At 41.8% G+C, this 21,073-nt stretch overlaps 1 protein-coding gene across 1 annotated transcript in view; it reads left to right on the top strand.

The window, feature by feature from the left end:
* The window catches only part of LOC126297378 (autophagy protein 5), a 113,746-nt gene that overhangs the window by 57,171 nt on the left and 35,502 nt on the right, over positions 1 to 21,073 (top strand). The window contains exons 3-5 of the mRNA XM_049988104.1: positions 13,674 to 13,790; positions 13,883 to 14,007; positions 15,238 to 15,435. Of these exons, the coding sequence (XP_049844061.1) occupies positions 13,674 to 13,790; positions 13,883 to 14,007; positions 15,238 to 15,435 (440 nt within the window). The remainder of the gene's footprint in view (positions 1 to 13,673; positions 13,791 to 13,882; positions 14,008 to 15,237; positions 15,436 to 21,073) is intronic.

The following is a 21,073-nucleotide window of genomic DNA, read 5'->3' as shown; positions in this document are numbered from 1 at the left end:
CAATACATAATGACCTTCCTCCTGAGGCTGTAGCTTGAGCTCAGAGGGGTGTATTGACGCTCACCTGAAACAGTGTATCATTCCACTAAACACCCTGTTGCAAGCCGTTACTGTTTGTATTTCCCTTTGTGAAGTTACATTTTCTGTTTGCAACATTTACATATCCATCTCACTTGTTCTTGCCAGGGCAGACATACTACAGTTTATCACCCAGCTCCCAACACTTGTCTTGCTGGTTGGTGACTGCAGTGCTCACCATTCCATTTGAGGGCTCTCCCAGAGTCAGTACAAGGGATGCACTCCTGGTAGATATTTTGCACCAGCTGAATATTGTTGCTCTCAATGCAGGTGAACCTATATTTCTTACAGATTCAACACATTTATTATCACACCTGGATTTCTCATTTTCTAGCACTCAGCTTGCTTACTATCTAGAGTAGTCCATCTTCTCGGACACGCTCGAGCACCCATTTCCCATGTGTAATTCCCTTGCTGAACTGCTAACAGTCCAGGCATAAGACAACTTGACAGCTTTCTCAAGCTGAGTGCAAGCTTTTCGCCTTAGGGTTGCCAAACCTTGACAAACAAAATTCGGCAGCAATGATGACTAGGTAGAGTACCCTGTAAACATCTACATCTACATCTACACCTGTACTCCGCAAGCCACCTAACAGTGTGTGGCGTAGGGCACTTTACGTGCCACTGTCATTACCTCCCTTTCCTGTTCCAGTCGCTTATGGTTCGCGGGAAGAACTGCCAGAAAGCCTTCGTGCTCGCTCGAATCTCTCTAATTTTACATTCGTGATCTCCTCGGGAAGTATAAGTAAGGGGAAGCTTGTAACAAGCTGGGTGTCATACTGGTGACTGTCACTACCAATGATAGTCTAAATATGGTTCAGGGCATCATTTTCCACTGAGACCTGCTCTTGCAATCCGATGATGAGCTATGCGCCAACATGGAGTGATGGGCTATACGCGATGGACAAAGTGTACATAGGGGCCAAAGGACAACAGCGCCACTAACAGTGCCTTCAGCTTGGCTTTTGAGGATGATTCATTGCCTGAAAAGGTGAAGGGTATGGTGATGTGAAACTGTGTCCCCCCCCCCCCCCCCTCCCGTGCAATGTTTAAAGGGTTTGAAATTTTGACATATTTCTTAGCATTGCAATGTTAGCGCAACCTATAGAGATTGTGGATGAGCGTTGCATGTAAATGCTCCTTGTGCACCTCCACCCATCTGTGTCAATTGTGGAAAGTGCCATTCTCCCTGCTCGCCAGATTGCACTATTTTCCAGAGAGAGATGGAAATACAAGAATATAAGATTCTGGACAAACTAACTTACCAAGAGGGCAAGTAGTAGCATAAGCAGTTGCATCCAGCACATAAAACTTTCATATGATACATCTATTATGATGTCACCCACATCCGCAACAGTATTCCCACCCATTACATCTCCTACAGTGGGCCCTCAGTGCCGCTCGACCATGCCTGCCCCCCCCCCCCCCCCCCCACCCTCACCCCCCTGATGGTTGGGGGGCTCTGCTCTTGCTTCTTACCCCCTCAGGGGCTGAGCATTCATTTGCTGAGTACGGGCTTGATGACCCCGGGGTTCCTGAATTGAGGACTGGTAAGCGCCGCCAACCCTCTGTCACTGTAAGCTCTGGGCATGCTGCTTCAGTGACCACCATGTTGCGCAGTGGTGGAATGTTGTGTGTTTTGGAGAATGGGGTCTTGGCTTCACTGCCTGGACCATGAGGAAGGTATACACCTCTTCAAAAACATCCCTTAACCTCAAGGTATGCCACTTGCTGATGAGGTGAATGGCTGTTGAGGTAAAACAGTCTCTAGCGGGGCCCCTCGCCCAGTTGTATAAGGCTTGCTCAGGCATCCAGGGCTTTGCCTGAGTCAACAGTTGTTTTGCTAGTGTATTGTGGATCCTTATGGAATGGCCTCATCAAACTACTACTCCTGATGGGACAGATTTACCAACAGTTAGTACCTACACCCACTCATCAAAGAGCTCGGTTGGTTAGCCCTCCTGAAAAGAAGTAGTGTGCCACAACACTTTCATTGTAATCAAGTGAACAGGGAGAACCTTGGAGAAGGTCTCCCATTTCTATATTCCCAAGGCATTGGAAAGTATTGCTGGGTCTCTAAAAAGTGTCAAACTACTTAGTAATATAACAGTTGTAGTTGAAACTGCTAATTCAAACCAAATATCTAAGCTTCTGGGCTGTAAGGCCTTAAATGACTACCCAGTTGAGGCTGAGTTGTATAACACCCTTAACTTTAATAAGGGTGTGGTTAACTGCTCCGATATAATGAAGGTGGACAGTGCGGAGTTACATGAAGAATGGAAAAATATGGGCATCATGGAAGTGCAGAACTATATGAGGAGAGTCAATGGCAAATTGGAAAAATCTGCAACATTTATTTGTACTCCAGAATTACCTGAACACATCCTTGTGAGCTATATCTGTCTTAAGGTTGGCCCATTTGTTCCTAACCCAATGCGATGCTGAAAATGTTAAATATTTGGCCATACCACTATGGGATGTAATGGTAGGGCTATGTGTGGCAATTTTGGAGACTCAGCTCACGAATCGGGCAATCCTTGTACGTTTCCTCCAAGCTCCAGGGATCACCCAGTGTAGAGCAAAAAAGTGACGTTTACAACAATGAAAGGAAATGTCAGGACTTGAATGTCAAGAGATGCATACCCTATGGGTGAAGCTAAAAAAAGATTTCACACCTATGGAACTTCTGGTTCTTGCTACTTCTTTTGCATCAGCCCTTAAGACACCAATCGCTAAGTGTGAAGCCTCCACACAAACTCGGACCACAGATTCAAGTACGAGCTCATGCACTTGTAGGTGTACCTGTGAGGGAAACGCTCCACTTGAAACAGAAGTCATTTGGAAGCCGTCAGCAATGGGCTTACTACCTAAGCCACATACCACTACCCACTATCAGAAGCCAGCTAAGCCGTCTCCACAACCCAAGTAACCACCTCCTCCCATAAGTAAAGAAAAGTTAAACCTTCGGATCGCCGAGCTCTGTCACTCTCTGTTGGGGACTATGCTCTTGAGGATATTGACTTCCAGTTGGTGGAACTGGAGAGCCGGGAACTGGCTGATGTTCCCCCTGACTTCCCTGGTAAATCTCCACCTTTGAGGGAAAAAGACAAGAATAACCTTCTGTAAACAATGGCTTCCACTGGGACTTCGGTATTGCAGTGGAATATAAATGGACATCACTCACATTTAGAAGAATTACAGCTCCTGGTCTAGGAGAAACCGTTCTGCATGTGGTTACAAGAAACCCATCTTAAAGTCACCGACACACCTGCAATATGGAGTTACCACCCATACAGGAAGGATGATACTGCTGGAGACAGGGCTAAATGTGGAGTGGCTGTTTTCATTGGTGACAGATGCCATTCCTCTCCTGTTCCTCTTACCACGACCATACAAGCAATTCCCGTGAAAGTTATAGCACCTTTTAATATCATGGTGTGTTCTTTTTACCTTCCACGTAACAATGCTTTGGATGCAGACACACTGGCAGAACTCTTCCGGGCATTCCCATGCCCATTCCTCCTTGTGACAAACTTCAATGCACACAATGTGCTGTGGGAACTCTGCTACCACTTGCTCCAGAGGTCGTCGGATGATCAAGTGACTCATCCATTCTGAGAATATCTGCCTTCTGAACACAGGTCAGATGACACACTTTTCCACAGCTACAGGGGTTTTATCAGTCATTGACCTTTTTTTTTTTTTTTTTTTTTGTTCCCCAGCTATTGCAGGCTCATTTCAATGGGAAATGGCTACTGATTTACATTCTAGTGACCACCTCCCGACTGGGACAGTGGCTGACAGGAGACCACGCAGATGGATGATGTAAAGGTCACATTGGTTGCAGTACAGTTGACATGCTGTTTTTGAACAAAAGGATTGTGAACAGGAGATGGTGGCCCATATCACTTGTGAGATCAAACAGGTTGCCGCAGAGTCCATCTCGCAGTTTAGTAACTGCCTCAGACAATGGCCTGTACCTTGCTGGAATGATGACTGTTGATTGGCAATTGGGGCCAAATGAACAGCTCTGCGGATCTTCAAACACTGTCCAACTATAGAGAACCTTCATGCCTTCAGATCTGGGAGAGCACATGCTAGGTGAGTGATAAAAGATTGGAAGAGGGCTTCCTGGAAGGAATTCAAAACTTCCATTAACTGGTCCACTTCTACTCTGCAAGTTTCGGACTCAATATGACAGATTTCCAGCAAGGGCAGTGCACATCCCATTGTGGCCTTGTCAAGTAATGGGGTCATGGTGGACATGCCAGAAGACATGGCTCATGTTTTAGCTGAACACTTCTTTACTGTCACAACCTCATCCAGACAAGCTTCTGCTTTTAAGGTGTTCTGTAGGACTGCGGAGATGAGGAAGCTCAATTTCTTCTCATATAATGAGGAAGTCCACGACATTCCATTCTCCGTGTGAGAACTGGAATCAGATTTGTCTGCAGCCAGACATTGCTCCAGGACCTGATGATATCCATTATGGCAGATATCCTTTATGGCATTCTTTGTCATCTGTGCCCTGAAGTGAAAGGACAGCTCTTCCCTTGTATCAATCAGATCTGGTTTGATAGACAGTACTCCACGACTTAGAAGAAAGAAATGTTAATTGCATCCTGCAAGCAAGGCAATGACCATAGTGCCCCTAACAGTTACCGAAGTGTAGCTCTTACCAGTTCTATGAGTTACACTCTTGAATGTATGGTCAACCTCCGTGTTGTCTGGCTGCTCAAATCCCAAGGTCACCTGAGACGCTTTCAGCGCAGTTTCAGGCATTACTGTTCCATCCTTGACAACATTATTCTACTGGAGACAGCGATACAGGAGTCCATCTTCTACTGAAACAGTTTTGTTTGTGTGTTTTCTGACCTCAGGAAAGCATTTGACGCTACTTGGAGATACAACAATCTTCGCCAACTTCATGACTGGGGATTACGTGGACACCTTCCTCTTCTTATCCAATCCTTTCTCAAGGACCGGCATTTTTGACATCACGTTGTAGATGCCTTTTCTGACTGTTGTGTTCAAGAGAATTGGGTCCGCCAAGGCAGTGTCCTCAGTGTCACATTGTTTGCCATTGTTATCAATGACATTTCCTCCACACTCTGGAGCCCTGTCAAATGCTCTTTGTTTGAGGATGACTTTGCAGTCTTCTGCTGTTCCTCTGATCTCACAACGACAATGACGATGAGGCAGCTACAGTTAAGCATTAGAAGGCTGGAAACATGGGCCAGGACAACTGGTTTTCGGTTCTCACCAGGGAAACCTACATGTACAGTTTTAACTGTGCTCATTGAAGTTATAAGCAACCAATGCTCACAATAAACTCTGTCCGAACAGGTCTTGGAAGGCCCAGTGGTATCAACTGGCTGCCATGTCATCCTTAGCCCACAGGCGTCACCGGATGTGGAAATGGAAGGGCGTACAGTCAGCACACCGCTCTCCCGGCCGTATGTCAGTTTATGAGACCAGAGCCGCTATTTCTCAATCAAGTAGCTCCTCAGTTTGCCTCACAAGGGCTGAGTGCACCCCACTTGTCAGCAGCACTTGGCACACCGGATGGTCACGTATCTAAGTGCTAGCCCAGCCCGAAAGCACTTAACTTCAGTGATATGACAGGAACAGTTGTTACCACTGCGGCAAGGCCATTGGCAGTGCCCACAATGGGGACAATATTTTACGTTTTCAAGAAACTGCACTTTTTGGGTTTAATATTTGATTTGAAATTAATTTGGCTTTTACACCTGAAAGACCTACAAACAAAGAACTTCCAGTCATTGAATATTTTGAAATGCCTTAGTGGAAAAACATGGGGAGCTGACAGGTCCTGCCTCCTGCAGTTTTTTAGGGCACTTTTTCAATCATGTTCAGATTATAGCAGCATTGTCTACAGATCAGTCCATACTTCCTACCTCAAGATGTTAGATGCTGTCCACCATGAGGACATTCAGATAACGACTGGAGCCTTTCGGACTAGCCCAGTTCTGAGTCTGCGTGCAGAGGCTGGTGAACCACCACTCTGGATTCGGTGATGTATCCTTTTGGCTCAACAGGCCCTGAAAATCTCTGTGTCACTTCACTCATTCGCATTTAGTGCAGTAGTCCAACCCTCCTTTGAATGGCTGTTCAGGAATCAGTCCCATGCGACCAAGCCTTTTGGGATACATGCTACAGACTGTCTCAAGGATCTGGATCTATCAGACACCAAAATACACAGCGAGGGGTGAAACACATTGCTGCCTTGGCGTCTTCAAAGGCCCAAAGTGATTTTTAAGCTTCACACAATGCAAGAAAACTTGTTCTCGAGATTATGTTTTTACAACTTTGTTTTCATCCGTTTTAAGTAGGTACCACAGTTTTATTGTTGTTTATACAGATGGATCACAGCAAGCGAATATCCTCAGTTGTTCTGCTGTTTTCCCTAATAGGGTTTTTAAAGTGCATCTTCCAGAGCAATTTACGAATTATGATGTGGAATTATATAGCATTCTGATGGCACTGGAGAGGATTCACAGATATCACCATACAAGGTTTCTTGTCTATTCAGACTCACTTAGTGCACTGCATGCACTTCACCAAAGTTATTCTGATTAAGCTCATCAATGATGCCTTACAGTGGCTTGCTTCAACACTGTGGCAAGGAGGTGATCTTTTGCTGGGTACCTGGGGCGACATTGGGATACAGGGAAACAACATGGCCGACAAAGCTGCCGGAAGCATGTCGGGATGGTGTTGTCCATCAATATCCCATCTTGTTGCACACCATCATCTCATTTTCTGATGGATGCATAATGTGTCAGTGGGAGACTGAATGGTTGCAGGTGACAGAAAACAAACTGCAGTCGCTCAAATTGACTGCACAGGCATGGTGGATTTAATGTCAGCCTCACCTCTGGAAGGATGTTCTGCTTACCAAACTGCGCATTGGACATAGTCCTTTAACACGTGGCTTCCTCCTCTGGCCGGAGGATCCACCACTCTGTGGAGGGATTGGCAGAACGCACTGTTGCCACCTCTGCACAGACCAGACTTGGTGGTTCAACCCAGTCTTCACCCTACCAGCTATTTTGCTCTTCCCTCTTGCAATGTATGTTAGACTTGTCTATCTTTTGTCTCCCTGTGCTCGTCTTGCCCTGTCCAGGTTGCTAGACTAAATACATTTGAGTGGAGTACCTCTGCTTTCAAGAGCTTCCAGATGACCCTAGAAGGGGCACCTTGCATGCCTTTCTTGCTGTGTCTCCCTTTCTTCTTTTTATCCGTTACCCCTCTGTCATTGACGTTTCGTACACCTTGGGTTTCTCTTCCCACAGGTTTTGTGCAGTAGACTCTCTCTGATCTGCAGTCATGTAGACCTGTCTAGTAGACTGGTCCCTTTAATCAACCAACCAACCAACCGGTCTTATGGCACAAATAATTCTCCCACTGCCCTTACTTTTCAGTCACACTGCTCTTTCGTGTGTCAGAACCATGAAATTCTTGGAAAAACCTGTACACAAAGTCAGAAAAAGCTAGTAAATCATAAATATTTCCTCCAATCTGTAAATATGATGGCACGTTCAAAAGTAAGTAAGTGCACATTGTTATGGCTGGCCAAGTAACTTTTATTGAATGCTGCATTACACTTTCAAAGTGACACCGAAACTATTAACATTGTCACTAAGTCACTGTAAATAGTGGTCGGAATATTCTACTAATCGATCAGTTCCTCAACAACAGAAACCTGTTCCTTGGTCACGGAGCCATTTGAGAACCACTGTGTGAACATCCTCATTATTGAAAAGTCTGTGGTCAATGTAGATTGCCTTCCTTCCTGGTCAGCATCAACTCTTGGCTGTGTGGCCTTGGTCAAATTGTTGGTATCATTTCACTTCATCTGGATGCAATATTGCATTTTCCCCTTATACTGCTTGAATTTCATGATGAATCTGTGTGCAGTTACCCACAGAAATCGTACTGTCCTCCATACTTCAACTTTGGAGTAAATTTCCAGCTGCCATGCCATTTTGCTCCCACTCTGTGATATAACTATTCACTTTAATGCAGCAGACATCTCTCTGTAGTCAACCCAAACTCTCTTCTGACAATGCGCCACTCTTATTAGCCCAGTCGACAAAGACCAAAGAAGGGTTGTGTAGGGGAAATGCTCCTGTAGCCACCAATTAATGTACAGGAGTAGGAGGGGGACCCATAGACAACATACTAAAATGCTGACTGGTGGTCTGTGTGCATTGTTATAGGAGATGTATAAAGGTTACCTTCTGTGTTTTTCCTGAATAATTCAAAAACTGCAGCTTCAAGGAAAAATGTTCCCTGATACAAAATTAAACTCCAGTAAATTTCTTACGAAAAAGGTTCTATTTGTTTCTCTGTGGGATAGATAGTTTCTGCTTTGCAGGGGATTGAAAAATAACATGATTAGTGTTTCACTGGTATAAAATTTATGGTCAGTTGTAAATGAAGTAGGTTAAGAACATATATTAAATTTGTGTACCACATCTAAATACAGTAAGGTATAAATTGTGTTATGTGGGTGGAGGGAGGTGCATGAGGGAAGGCAAGGTTTGCAAGTTGAAGAGTGAGCAGGCGAGTCCCCAGTCCACCCCACCACATCAAAAGAAGCAACTACAGCATGTTTTATAAACAGATACCAACTTTTCTGTTGCTTCCCTTATACATCACTGGTGACTGACCCAATGCACAGAAATGTCTGGGGTTTTCTCTGCCTCGTGATGACTTGGTGTTGTGTGATGTCCTTAGGTTAGTTAGGTTTAAGTAGTTCTAAGTTCTAGGGGACTGATGACCATAGATGTTAAGTCCCATAGTGCTCAGAGCCATTTTTTTTTTGTCTTGGGTTTTTTATTTTCCACAAAGTGCATTAACTGGAATAGAGGTATGAGTTACTGATAATACTAATACATATGGACAGATTCTATGAAAATCTCTACACACTGTTCTACACTACTAGAGGGGAAATTGATTCTTAGCCATCCTGTAGAGCGGGTGTGGTATTCTTCTGGGAAAGGTGACTTTCCCACCACAATGACAGCTTGCATTTCAGTTTACAGAGAGACAGAACCTTCACAGCATTTCCTGTTCAGTTCTCATATGTGGGTAGAAGAAACTTCACTGAGCTGGCGTTTATATACTAGTCATTTTGAGTTCATTAAGTAAATACTTAATTGCTGCTGTTAAGTGAGTTTTTGTGTAAAATAAGTTTCTATAAACAGTGCCTGAGAAGTAATTATTTAGTAAGTGTATTGATGTCAGTAACCTATGTAGTGCTGGTGGGGAAGGGATTGGATTGGTACGTGTGGTGTTGTAGTCAGTTGATAGTGGATTAATGAATGATAAGAAAGTTTCTTCACTTCTCTCACCAGTAACTGTTACTGGGAGACTGCATAAATCTCTTCCATTCAGGGATAGCTGACACTTGGAGAGTGGGCTGCACTGAGTGGAGCCAGTTACCACACATCCCCACCACATCTCGTAAGGTGAATGTGAAATGACTAATGGAGTGGGACTGATCATGTTCAGTCTAGACTACTAATCTGGTGTAATGCATTACTGACCTATGTTTAAATATCTGAAGTTCTGTAACACATAAGTGCCCTACTTGCATAGCAGAGGGAGCCAATTCAAGCCTGTTGGCCTCTTCATATGTTGTGAGAGCTGTGGCTAGGGTGATGCATTTGGTACACCTCATGCTGAGAAAAGTATTGCAGCCAGTAATAGTGGCACAGTGAAACTGACTTTGTCCAAAACATATTGACAGCGTGTTATACTTGAGGCAGGCTCGTCAACATAGTATAGTTGACAGCTACAGCTGATGAGCCTTATTATATAATATCTCACTCAACAACTGCAAATAACTACCAACTTAAAAACTGAAAATAACTCCACTATATAGACAAGGGTTCAGTGAAGTTCTTTTGTCTACTCCCATAAGATAATTGAACAGGAAATGTTGGGAAAGTATAGTATCTGTAAACTGAAAGTGATGGGTGAAGTTGCCTCTTCCAGAATGCTATAACTGCCCAATAGGGTTACTAAGAATCAGTTTCCTTCTCAGCAGTGTAGACTAGTGTGCTGAGATTTATATAGATTCTGTCGATATACATTTCTTGCATTAGTATTATTAGTTACTCACATCTGCATTCCACATAATGTTAACACACACTGTATCGCCAGTGATTTGTAAGATAAGATGCCCAAGGGTCAGTATAACTTTGTGAAATACTGTGTAGTTGCTTCTTGTGATGTAGAATCATAGAGAGAATGGGGAATAACCTGCTCGCTCTTCAGTTTGCAGTCTTATGAAGGAGGGAAATGCATGACTACTACATCCTTCTGAATCTGCTTAGTGTATTCATCTCTTGGTCTCCCTCTATGATATTTACCCTCCATGCTGCCCTCCAATACTAAATGGGTGATCCCTTGATGCCCCGGAACATGTCCTACCAACCAATCCCTTCTTCTAGTCAAGTTGTGCTACAAATTTCCCTTCTCCCCAATTCTATTCAATACCTCCTCATTAGTTATGTGATCTACCCATCTAATCTTCAGCATTTTTTGAAAGTGTCTATTCTCTTCTTTTGTAAACTGTTTAGCATCCATGTTTCACTTTCATACTTGGCTACACTCCATACAAATACTTTCAGGAAAGACTTCCTGACACTTAAATCTATACTTGATGTTAACAAATTTCTCTTCTTCAGAAACATTTCCCTTGCGATTGCCAGTCTATATTGTATATCCTCCCTACTTCGAACATCATCAGTAATTTTGCTCCCCAAATAGCAAAACTCATCTACTACTTTAAGCATCTCATTTCCTAATCTAATACTCTCAGCATCGCCTGATTTAATTTGACTACATTCCATTATCCTTGTTTTGCTTTTGTTGATGTTCATCATATATCCTCCTTTCAAGTCACTGTCCATTCCGTTCAACTGCTCTTCCAGGTCCTTTGCTGTCTCTAACAGAATTACAATGTCATCAGCAAACCTCAAAGTTCTTATTTCTTCTCCATGGATATTAATTCCTACTCCAAATTTTTCTTTTGTTTCCTTTACTGCTCGCTCAATATATAGATTTAATAACATCGGGGATAGGCTACAACCCTGTCTTACTCCCTTCCCAACCACTGCTTCCATTTTATAACCTCGACTCTTATAACTTCCATCTGGTTTCTGTACAAATTGTAAATAGCCTTTCACTCCCTGTGTTTGACCCCTTCCACCTTCACAATTTGAAAGAGACAGTTCCAGTCAACATTATCAACGGCTACAAATGCTAGAAAAGTAAGTTTAAGTTTTCCTGTCCTTAATCTATCTTCTAAGATAAGTCGTAGGGTCAGCATTGCCTCACATGTTCCAATATTTCTACAGAATGCAAACTGATCTTCCCTGAGGTCAGTGTCTACCAGTTTTTCCACTTGTCTGTAAAGAATTTGTGTTAGTATTTTGCATCTGTGACTTATTCAACTGATAGTTCAGTAATTTGCACACCTGTCAACATCTGCTTTATTTGGGATTGGAATTATTATATTCTTCTTGAAGTAGGGCATTTCGTGTGTCTCGTACATCTTGCTCACAGATGGTAGAGTTTTATCAGGGCTGGCTCTCCCAAGGCTGTCACTAGTGGTAATAGAATGTTGTCTACTCCCGGGGCCTTGTTTTGACTTAGGTCTTTCAGTGCTCTGTCAAACTCTCCACGCAGTATCATTTCTTCCATTTCAACTTCATCTACGACCTCTTCCATTTCAGTAATATTGTCCTCGAGTACATCGCCATTGTATAGACCCTCTGTATACTCCTTCCATCTTTCTCCTTTCCCATCTTTGCTTAGAACTGGTTTTCCATTTGACCTCTTGATATTCATACAAGTGGTGCTGTTTTCTCCAAAGGTCTCTTTGATTTTCCTGTAGTCAGTATTTATCTTACTCCTAGTGATATATGCCTCTACATCCTTAAATTTTTCCTCTACTCATTCCTGCTTAGCCATTTTGCACTTTCTGTCGATCTCATTTTTGAGATGTTTGTATTCCTTTTTGCCTGCTTCATTTACTGAATTTTTATATTTTCTCCTTTCATCAATTAAATTCAATCTCTCTTCTGTTATCCAAGAATTCCTACAGGCCATCGTATTTTTACCTACTTGTTCCTCTGCTGCCTTCACTCTTTCATCTCTCAAAGCTACCCATACTTCTATTTTATTTCTTTCCCTTGTTCTTGTCAATCATTCCCTAATGCTCTATCTGAAACAGTCTACAACTTCTGGTTCTTTCAGTTTGCTGTGGTAGGCATGGGCTTCGTGTCTATCTTTGCTGCAATAATGCATTCATTATGCTGTTTGTAGTAGCGTACCTCCGCTCCTTTTTTTTTAAAAAAAAATTATTCATTATTAAACCTACTCCTGCAGTGCCCCTATTTGATTTTGTATTTATAATTCCGTATTCAACTGACCAGAAGTCTTGTTCCTCCTGCCACCAAACTTCACTAATTCCCACCATATCTAACTGTAACTTATCCATTTCCCTTTTATATTTGCTAACCTGCCTGCCCGATTAAGCGATCTGACATTCCACGCTTTGAAACATAGAACTCCAGTTTTCTTTCTCCTGATAACAATGTCCTCCTGAGTAGTCTCTGCCCGGAGATCCGAATGGGGGACTATTTTACCTTCGGAATATTTTATCCAAGAGGACGCCATCACCATTTAACCATACAGTAAAGGTGCATGCCCTCAGGAAATATCATGACTGTAGTTTCCCCTTGCTTTCAGCCGTTTGCCGTACCAACACAGCAAGGCCCCACACATTAGTTTGGCCTCTCAACAGACAGCCCTCCATTGTGGTTGCACCTACGGTATGGCTCTGTATCGCTGAGGCACGCAAGCCTCCCCACCAACGGCAAGGTCCATGGTCCATGGTTCATCACTTACGCCAGCATTAAAACAACCTATTCTGAAGATAAACGTTATCACTCAGACATCAAGTTCTGAAAGCTAAACACCTACTCTTGTACATGCAGCTGTAGGTTTTCATCCCAAATAAACATGAAAGTATGTCAAGAATACTGAATAGTTCACTTATTTCCCAGTAGGCAGATAAGGCAAAGGATATTACATCAAATAACAATGTGCCCCTTCATTCTCCAAAAGCAAATAATGTGATTTAGAGCAGTGACAAGAGTATTAGAAATAAGAATCTAGTAACCTGTGCAATTTTACTGTAAAAATAAATATGAAGTGTAAACTAGATTGAATCACAAAAATCCATGTCAGTATTTTCAGGCGAGACAGATACAGAATGGCAACGACAAGTTGAGGAGCTTTGTATCTCAGACTGTACATCCTAAGATGTAAAATTTATGTTGGTTTGGAGTTTTAAAACTTATGAATAATGATTTGGAGTTTTCTCTTCTACAGTTTCTAAATACCAGTTTGCCATTGTAAGTTGAATATTGATTACATTTGTTTCTACTTTCTGTAATATCACTTGCAAGTCAAAAAGGATTTTAATATCAGCCTATTGCAAAGCAGCATGCTTTTTTGCCATTTCCCCCTGCTGAAAATTTTTTTCTTTCCAGGCATTATCCAATTGGTGTCCTTTATGACTTGTACGCATCTGAAAGTAACTTGCCTTGGAATATAACTGTACATTTTGAAAAATTTCCTGAAACAGAATTACTTCACTGCCCTGGTAGGTAAGTCCATGTTATTGTTTTAGTTACATAAATAATTAGTGTCATATTTATCATTAAACTAGTCAAACTATGAACAATATGTTGTCTTTTAGAGAAGCTGTGGAATCACACTTCATGGCCTGTGTGAAAGAGGCGGATGTTCTAAAACACAGAAGTCAAGTTGTATCAAACATGCAAAAGAAGGACCATATGCAGTTGTGGCTTGGCCTGCAGAATGGTGAGTGATACATATATCTCATTGCAATAATGAAATTTCTCTCAAGAGATTGAAATAATGACGTTTATTTGCTTTGTTGTGTATGTAACATTGACATCGATCTACAGATCAAATACTTCAATATAAGTAATTTAAAATAGAGCTGTTCTCATGCTATTTCATGTGGGGTAAAATCTCGTTTCATTAATGAAGTACTTATATATTTATTTATTTAATTTTAGAGGTGCTAAGTGTGCTTTACTACAAATGTCTTCTCCAACATTCTTAAATCATATTTCACTTTTGTATCAGTCTTCATTTATTTTTGTTGAGGTGCATCATTGAAACACTTGGTAGTCATGCTCTCCTAGAACAAAAAGGGTAATAAAACAGAAACAGTGTTCATGCTTGGAAAGACTTACCCCATGAGCTCGGGGGTTTTGTTGGACCTTCAGCCATCATCTGCCTATTTGCTATCACTGTTTTAGGAGAAGTGTATAGTTACTAGTTCTGAAAGTCCCTAGATTTCGTTGTGGTTGTTGAACAAGAAAACGGTATGAATATTCACTTTTAGCACGAGAATTGACAACTTCCATGAATATTGGGATGGGTAGGCACGAGGTGGCTGGGAGCAAAGTGGCATTGAGTTATGTGAATTGCAGGACATTGTTTTCCTGTGGTCATACTAATTTTATTTGTTCCTTGAAATCAAGGACCATTCTTTGGTATATGTGGTCGCAACAACTAGCTGTACTCAAGGGATATCGGAATAGCTTTCTATCTGTAGTATCATTTCTGGTGTGTCCTGGGGATATCTGGTCTGGAGCTGAGTGAAGAGCCTAAACCAGTAGCTTCATTGGTTCTGTAACATTTTTAGTTACAAATTTCTCTACTTACGCTGTACTGTGGAGGCTTTTAAGGCTACCCTGGGTTTTTTAACTCCAGAATGCACTTAGTTATTTTTAATGATGACTGAAATTCCTAAAATCACAAGTGAGAGCTAAGCTTAAGAAATTGAAACATATAGTTGATGTGGGAATTTGGAACATAAAAGCATGTCATAGATGAATTTCTGTGAAGCATATTATTAACAGATGTTGAAGATCAATCAGTTTAGTAGTGGTTAATAGTGAGTGTAGGTTTTTTGGTTGTTAAAAGAATTAATACTTTACTTCCTTTTATTAGTTCCTCTTGTAATGTCTTAATTGTCTCTTAAATGAGTATCTATGTATGTATTTTTGTTATTTTCAGATAAGTTTGATCCATTTTGGGCAACCAATAGAAAACTCATGGAAGTTACTGGTGACGAGACATTTAAGTATATACCATTCCGCTGTTATAATAGTGAGGAGCCATTCCTGCAGAAACTGGTGAAACCTGTGACAGAAGAGGGGCAGCGCAAAACCCTTCAGCATTTGCTACAAGAAGTCTACCCAAATTTACCCAATGGTATGGGCATTCACTCTATGTAAACTAAAATTTTAATGTGATTATTCAGTTTCTCCCGGCGTATTTGTGATCAAATAGTCCACGTGTATACCACCAGTTCATAGTGTGAAATGGGGGCAATACTTCATAGTGCTTCATCCCAAGCCATGCTGAGATTGTAGCCATAGTTTCGGTTGATAAGATGGTCCCTGGTGCGAATTTCGATGGCCTCTCCAAAGATTCTGTCCCAGTATTTCAAAGTCGATGCTAAAGTCCTGCTATATTTGTATTCTATGACATGGCTCTCAGATATATTGTCCTCTGTAACCACCAACTTATGATACATTAGTCAAGTGTGCTGCTGGTGTTCTCAGCATTGATCTTCAATTGTGGGCCTGTTTTCCTATATACGTCTTGCCACATTGGCACGCAGTCTGATATAGAGCAGCCTCCTGCAACCTAGGTCATCTTCGATACTTGCCAATGTTGCCCATGTTTCATTGGGCATGCAAAAACAATGTTTTTACTCAGTGCTTTTTCAGTATGTGTACAATTTGTCTTGATAATGTGCCAGTATGTGATATTATAGACAGTGGCTACCTCTTCCTCCATGGCTTCTCCACAGGTTGGATGAAAGTTGGGTGGGCACACCTAGGAGCTCAATTCATAAGAGCACCTGACATTTGCGGCATGTCTAATTGCTGAAATACTGTGTCCGTGGGACCCTATGAAATAGTAGAATTTTAATATTGGTGTGTTCTGTTTTCTTGGATTTTTTATAGTTAAGTGCTTGGTGATGTCTTTATATTTCAATGTAACATGCAGTTTTGAGTCTCTTACAATGTGTTATTAAAAGTGTGACTTGGTAAATGTACATACAGTAATCAGTGTTGAGTGTTGTTGTTTATGAATTTGTACGAAAGAAAAAAAAAGTTTGTGAAATTAATTGTGACACTAATGGTGTGCGTTTCCTAAACCAGCACCTCTCAACTTAGACTGCAATAATTCTGAGAGTACGTTATCAGTCCCGATGGTCTTATTTCATTATAGTGTTTAAAATCAGTTTGGTATAAAAGTTGCTTAGGGCCCCTGGAGTAGACAACATTCCATTGGAACTACTGACGGCCTTGGGAGAGCCAGTCCTTACAAAACTCTACCATCTGGTGAGCAAGATGTATGAAACAGGTGAAATATCCTCAGAATTCAAGAATATAATAATTCCAATCCCAAAGAAAGCAGGTGTTGACAGATGTGAAAATTACTGAACAGTCAGTTTAATAAGCCATAGCTGCAAAATACTAACACGAATTCTTTACAGACAAATGGAAAAACTAGTAGAAGCCGACCTCAGGGAAGATCAGTTTGAATTCCGTAGAAATACTGGACCACGTGAGGCAATACTGACCTTATGACTTACCTTAGAAGAAAGATTAAGGAAAGGCAAACCTACGTTGCTAGCATTTGTAGACTTAGAGAAAGCTTTTGACGATGTTGACTGGAATACTCTCTTTCAAATTCTAAAGGTGGCAAAGGTAAAATACAGGGAGCGAAAGGCTATTTACAATTTGTACAGAAACCAGACGGCAGTTATAAGAGTCGAGGGACATGTAAGGGAAGCAGTGGTTGGGAAGGGACTAAGACAGGGTTATAGCCTCTCCCCGATGTTATTCAATCTGTATATTGAGCAAGGAGTAAAGGAAACAAAAGAAAAATTCGGAGTAGGTATTAAAATCCATGGAGAAGAAATAAAAACTTTGAGGTTTGCCGATGACATTGTAATTCTGTCAGAGACAGAAAAGGACTTGTAAGAGCAGTTGAATGGAATGGACAGTGTCGTGAGAGGAGTATATAAGATGAACATCAACAAAAGCAAAACGAGGATAATGGAATGTAGTCAAATTAAATCGGGTGATGCTGAGGGAATTAGATTAGGAAATGAGACACTTAAAGTAGTAAAGGAGTTTTGCTATTTGGGAAGCAAAATAACTGATGATGGTCGAAGTAGAGAGGATATAAAATGTAGACTGGCAATGGCAAGGAAAGCGTTTCTGAAGAAGAGAAATTTGTTAACATCGAATATAGGTTGAAGTGTCGGGCAGTCTTTTCTGAAAGTATTTGTATGGAGTGTAGCCATGCATGGAAGTGAAACATGGACAATAAATAGTTTGGACAAGAAGAGAATAGAAGCTTTCGAAATGTGGTGCTACAGAAGAATGTTGAAGATTAGGTGAGTAGATCACGTAACTAATGAGGAGGTATTGAATAGGATTGGGGAGAAGAGAAGTTTGTGGCACAACTTGACAAGAAGAAGGGATCGGTTGGTAGGACATGTTCTGAGGCATCAAGGGATCACCAATTTAATATTAGAGGGCAGCGTGGAGGGTAAAAATTGTAGAGGGAGACCAAGAGACGAATACACTTAGCAGATTCAGAAGGATGTAGGTTGCAGTAGGTACTGGGAGATGAAGCAACTTGCACAGGATAGAGTAGCATGGAGAGCTGCATCAAACCAGTCTCAGGACTGAAGACCACAACAACGACAACAACAACAACAGTGCATTTTTAGCAGCTGATTGACTCAGAACTTAAGCATACCTGTGGCTCTTTAACTAGATCATCCTATATCTGGTAAACTTTGTGGGGATTGTATGTAACTAAATTAACTGTTTCTGAAGAAGAAAATGAAATAATGTAGAAGAAAAGTTTACGGGAACGTTCAAAAACAGGGAAAATAGGGTAAAATTCAATCTGCTGGTATATGAATTAGAAGAGTCTTGAAAATTGCTATAACTCTGTACGTAATACTTGGATACCTGCCATGGCAGCAGGCCACTGGCATTTTCTACATTTTGAATATTCTACCACTGGCTTCTGCAGAAGCCGGCCACCACAGGCCACATGTGGTGGGTCATATGACTTGTGCACACGACACAGCATCCACCGTGCTCACTGCCAGAGACCCCCTCTTCATAAGTGCAGTGCTGCAGATGCTTGCAAGCATATTGTGTTCATACATATTGCCAGCAACTGCTTGAAACAGTACTCAGTTTGCCTGTATGTTTGTGTCTATGTTCTCAACTATTGTTTGCTGGTGACTGGAGAAATAATAAACTGTGGTTCATTGTGGCCATGTTGTTGGTGTTCTACGGTACATTACAGTTGGCGATGAATGTAGCTTTCATGTCTATGTGCTCAGTCTATTTGGTTGTTCTTTCGGTTCTTCTGGACATGGAGTCAGTGCTCCAATCTCTCATCATCCTATCCCCCTTAAGACGATGTGGCCAAAGGCTGGGAGGCTTATGAGAAACGGCTTCAGCAACACTTCCTCATTTCTGGTGTCACTGATGAAAAAATGTGTAAGGCTTTATTCCTTTCTTGGATTTCTCATTGGGCCTACCAGTTGCTGTGCCCGTTAAAGTCGTGATTCAGGAACCCAGATCATTTTTGTTCGACATGTGCAAGTTGTAAGACTGTCATAAACAGCCCCACCAGTCATATCAGGCTAGGGTGCCCCAACTCCATGGTGTCAGTTGCAAAAATCAGTTGGTTACCAACACTCATCATGGTTACATACTATGATCCATGATGCCATCATTTGATTGGCTCTTGACAAAGAGGTCCATCAATGTGCACTGCAGTATGAAATTCCATGTCTGGCCGAAGTATTAAATATCGTTCAATCTTTTGAGGTGCTGCTGGTGATGAGATTGAGACTTGGTGTCACATCATTGGGTGGCTTCTGTTCCTGGCTGTTGGCATCAGTCAGTTGTCGGGGGAGGACGATGGAAGTGTGAGTGATGGACAAAGTGCTCAGTCTGCAAGTAGACACAGGTGAAGCCATGCGTTATTGAACTCGTGAACTAATGTGGATTTGGTATCTCCGGCGTTGTCTCTGGGTACTCGACATTTGGTGAGTTACAACAAGCAGCATATTCCAATATTGAGGCAATTTACATCTCCCACTATGTATAAATCTGTGCTTCATTCCTTGACTGTTTTGGTAGTGGATGGTACTGGTACTGCAAATTTGTTCAATCTGGATGTTTACAATTCTTTTTGTTTTATCATTTCAGATACGGTTGACTTTGTTCCTGACCAAGTCACTTACCAGCAGTTTGAGTCTTCGTGTTCTGAGTTCTTGTCTCTCTCCTCAGATAAGTTATGTTGTGCCACTAATTTTGCAGCCCTCATTACCCTGAAACCTATGATGCAGCAACATTTTTTCATGCAAACGCTATTCCAGTGGCTTTGTGTGATAAAGTGAAATCTGAATTGGGTCGAGTGAGAGGCCTACACCCCCTTGTGATTTTTAAAAAACCTACTGGTCTACTTCACCTTTGCAGCAACTTCAAAGTTTCAGTTAATGCTCAATCTATCATTGGCCCCTACGTTCTATCTCATATGGGTGAATTATTGACTAAACTTACTGGGGGCCAGTTTTTCTCCAAAACTGATTTATCTGAAGCCTATTTACAGTTTTGTTAAAAAGATGAGGATTGTAAACAGCTCCTTGGAGTTGTACAAATATTAGTGCCTTCCAACAGTTTTTCAGCATTTTTTGGAACAATTGACAATGTCCTTTCCAGGGTGCATGAACTACCTCGATAAATCATTGTGATGTGCGCATCCATGGAAAAGCATTTATGTAACCAACGCAACTTGTTCATAGTCTTACATACTGCAGGGTTGAAATGCAGCCATGTATGATGTATGTGGGTTCTGAAGTTTCTCAGGATGGTGCTAAACCTTTGTCATCATGTCGCCATTTTCACAGTTCCACCTCGCCCTACAAATGTCTGTGATTTCCCCAAATCGCTTCAGGCAAATGTCGGGATGGTTCTTTTGAAAGGGCACGGCCGATTTCCTTCCCCATCCTTCCCTCACCTGAGCTTGCGCTCCATCTCTAATGACCTCATTGTCGACAGGACGTTAAACACTAATCTCCTCCTCCTCCTCCTACAAATGTCAAAGAACTCTGTGTTCTTAGGTAACATTGCTTACTGTCAAAACAAATTTATTTCAGGTCTTGTGGAATAACTCATCCCCTCCATGAGTTATTCCACAAGAACATTCCTTTTCAATGGACTTCAGCCTGCAAGCCCACGTTGACATTTTTTAAATCTAAATTACATTCTGCTTCATGTTAGGCTACTTTCCATGCTGGCCACCACCTTGTTCTGTCTACGGACAGCTCTCAGTATGGACTTGGGGAAATTCATGTGCATCGATATGAGGATGGATGCCCATAGCTTATGCACCAAAAGTGCCCAACTCAGTGCAGCAGCTCGAGTCACAAGTTGAAAAGGAAGTGGTTTCTATTATCAGCCCCTCAAAAAGTTTCAGTTGTTCTTGTATGGGTCTGAGTTCCATCACCACTGACCACAAGCCCTTGGTTTCATTGTTTAATCCTTTTGCTTCATTGCTCAACAAAAACAGCATTGCCTCAAGTGTTGGACATCGTTTCCGTCATGCTACAACTGTGAAATACATTTTAAGCCTACATCGTAACATGCCAACAGCAATGTGCTGTCCCAGCTTCTTCCCATCACAGCCAGTCCAGTTTTATATGCTTTTGATCCTCTGTACAACTGTTTTGCCCATCACCACCACCTTCTGGTGTTAGGTGGTGTTCTTAGTTATGGGCAAGCTGTCACGTAGG

Source organism: Schistocerca gregaria, chromosome X (assembly GCF_023897955.1).
Source record: "Schistocerca gregaria isolate iqSchGreg1 chromosome X, iqSchGreg1.2, whole genome shotgun sequence".
Taxonomy (NCBI): Eukaryota; Metazoa; Arthropoda; class Insecta; order Orthoptera; family Acrididae; genus Schistocerca; species Schistocerca gregaria.
This window is presented reverse-complemented; position numbering and strand designations above follow the sequence as displayed.